The sequence below is a fragment of the Dendrobium catenatum genome, unplaced genomic scaffold (genome assembly GCF_001605985.2).
Source record: "Dendrobium catenatum unplaced genomic scaffold, ASM160598v2 original_scaffold_41430, whole genome shotgun sequence".
NCBI classification, from domain to species: domain Eukaryota; kingdom Viridiplantae; phylum Streptophyta; class Magnoliopsida; order Asparagales; family Orchidaceae; genus Dendrobium; species Dendrobium catenatum.
In genome coordinates this window covers 862-3,885 of record NW_021359888.1, presented here as the reverse complement: position 1 = coordinate 3,885, position 3,024 = coordinate 862, and the positions used below count along the sequence as shown (strand labels likewise).

The window sequence follows — 3,024 nt, the reverse complement described above, 5'->3', positions numbered from 1 at the left end:
CTTCCTCAAGAAGACTGATTCTCTGCTCTATAATGTTCTTAGAAACAAATATGGAAATGATATTTGGAATGATCCGGTGAAGTGTTATTGTTCTCCTACTTGGAAGATTATTACTACAGGGGCTTTCTTTCTTAGGAACATTGTAAGGTGGAATATCTCTAATGGGAAATCTATTAACTGGATGCTTGACTCTTGGGTCCTTGACAGAAGTTTCTCTAAATGGCCTACATTTGTAAATAGTATTGAATCTTCCAATTACAACTTATGTAATTTTATTTCAGTTGGAGTGTGGAATATAAATCAACTGCAGGTATTCTTTGGAGAACAGCTGGTGGAACTTATCAGTCAAATTCCAATTGCTGTGAACAGTAGATGTGGTCAATTGGAATTGAAAATAAAGAATTCAGAGAAATCTATAGCAGCTTTATCTTTTGAGGCCCTGATGGAATGTAACACAGAGCTTAATCATTGGTCATGGATGAAGAAATTAAAATTGAGACCAAGAGTTGAGCTCTTTTGGTGGAGGCTTTATAATGAAGCGGTTCCTTCGAATGCATTTCTGATGAAAAGAAAATTACGTGGAATAGATGCTTGTCCGAGAGGATGTCACGGAGAAGAAGACTGCTGGCATATAGTAGGAAATTGTGTTAAAATTCAGAATGTTATCAAACTACTGAACGGATGGGGCTTTAATATTCCAGTATTTAAATATTTCAAAAACTGTTTGGATGAGCTTAAGAGGTATGCTGGTTACAAATCCTTTATTGCAAATCTTTACTACACAACTATTTTTCTTATTTGGAAAAGTAGAAGTAAGTTGATACATGAAGTAGTGGAAGACTCAAATATTACCATAGCAGCTAATTCGATTTCTTTGACTCCGGTGAGCAACTTTATCAATCTTTCCTCGTATAATTGGGATGATAACCAGTGCAAGCTGTCCAATTCTTGGCATCCTCCTCCACCCGGGTGGATAAAGATTAATGTAGATGTTGCACTGAAATGTAACAACATGGCTGGAATTGGAGGTGTAGTTAGAGATGAAAAACGTCGGTTTTTGTTAGCATTTGGATTTCGATACGTGCATTGGGATATAGCTCAAGTGGAATTAATGGCTGTGTATTGCTTGAAGAATTTTATGCAAGATTGGATGTATGCAGTTCAAGGTGTGATGATAGAAGGTGATAACTTCAATATCATTAAAGTTCTTCAAGAGAATTTGAAGGATTGGAAGAATAAAGGTAAAATAGAAGATAACTTGGCTTTCTTACAAAATTTGAACCAAGTTTTGTTTTCATTTTGTAATAGAGGGTATAACAAATTAGCATATATTTGTGCTAATTTGGGTGTGAATAACTCCTTTATTTGGTTTGATCTTACAGATGTTTTGATTCCTCCTTCATTCTTTTATTATTTGAAGGAGGAATTTGATGCTTTAGGTTCTTTTAGAGTTGGTTGTATTTTTCTTAGATTTTTAATGCAATCTTGCATTCTTCTCAAAAAAAAACCTAAGAATGCTATGCAAGATTTCCTCTTTGATTATTTGACAAGTTCGATATTCAACATATATTTCATTCTCCAATATGTTGGCATAATAAGTGAGAAAAGTTAATATTCAACATGATACCTAGTTTCATAATAAAAGGAAAGCATATGTTCAAAGAAATGTTATATAATGAGATAGTGGAGGCCAATAGTAAGGCTAAAGCATCAATATACATACTAAATTAATTCTAATTTATGAATCCCTCAATGCTAGCTATACATTTATTTCATACAAACAATAACAATGGGAGATAATCATATTCTCCTAATCATGACTCTCATTTAAACACAACAATATCAAACTAAATTAGGTCATCAATACAACATGCATTATCATATTAACGGAACATCACCCTAGGAGTAAAAGTAATCAATTATGATGCTGACATGAGCCTGTTGGTAAACTAATCAAATGAAAATTTACGTGCTGAAATAGTTATCTCACGACATGAAGTAGATGAAGATCAATCAAACTCACAGATTATGGGGGTTGAAATTATTAAACAAATTATATAATGTTCCATTTCTCAGAATGATGGTGCTTCAAGATTTCAAAAATAAAGTGTTACAGATATCACTATAGACAAGATCAAACTAAATTAGGATGTCCAAACAAAGTAAAACTATACTCATTCAACGCCTCTTTTTGACCAAAACTTGTGAGATGTCCTATTACTTTTAATAATAAACATTATTTTATGATTCAAATTCAATAAAGAATTTAACAAAACTAACAATTATGTTGCTCAAATTAATTTTCCTATAAACCATAAAAGAAAGCTTTTACTAGGCAGTGTATTCTTTAAAGCTAATTTCACTTATCTATTTGCATAAATAAGTATATTAACCATGGATGATAGGAGAGATCCAAACGCTTGAAGTTTTCTAATCTTGAAACAAAGAGGTTTTTGAAGTGAACACATCTCACAACTTTATAGCAAATGGATAAACCCACATTATCAAATATATACATAGAGTAAAAGCCAACAACATCACAATAATACTAAAAAGAAAATAACCATTTAAATGTTTATGTATGCGTGTATGCGTATCTATCTGACATTCATACCTTATACGGATGATACCAAAACAAAAGAAAGAATAAGGAAAATAGCTAGCATGTGATATCTAAGAGATGATATAAAACAATCTTTTTTTATTTGAAATTATAATATCACATCACATATAACTTCTCCAAAACTTAAAGTAGGAGGATACTAAAGCTTAAGATAGATGCATCATCAACATATCATAATACTCGTTCCTTTTCCTAAGCAAAGATAAGGAGAACAAACAACACAGCTCAACATCAATAAGAATAAGGGGGATTTACATACATACCACTTTATTACTTGTGCATTACATATTTAACACCTAATTCTTAAATATTACACCATTACCACCTATTCTCTAATTTCACAACAAATTTACCACTCCGTTAGCAGTGATACCTCTCTCTATTTCCTCTTCTTTCCCGCA

At 32.0% G+C, this 3,024-nt stretch overlaps 1 protein-coding gene across 1 annotated transcript; it reads left to right on the top strand.

Annotated features, from left to right (window-relative positions):
* Nucleotides 1–310: 310 nt before the first annotated feature.
* On the top strand, nt 311–1,241 carry LOC110112896 (the record flags this gene model as incomplete). Its single annotated transcript, XM_020845283.1, has 1 exon — nt 311–1,241. A coding segment is annotated over one exon (931 nt), but the record flags the coding sequence as incomplete, so codon positions are not given.
* Nucleotides 1,242–3,024: the final 1,783 nt, after the last annotated feature.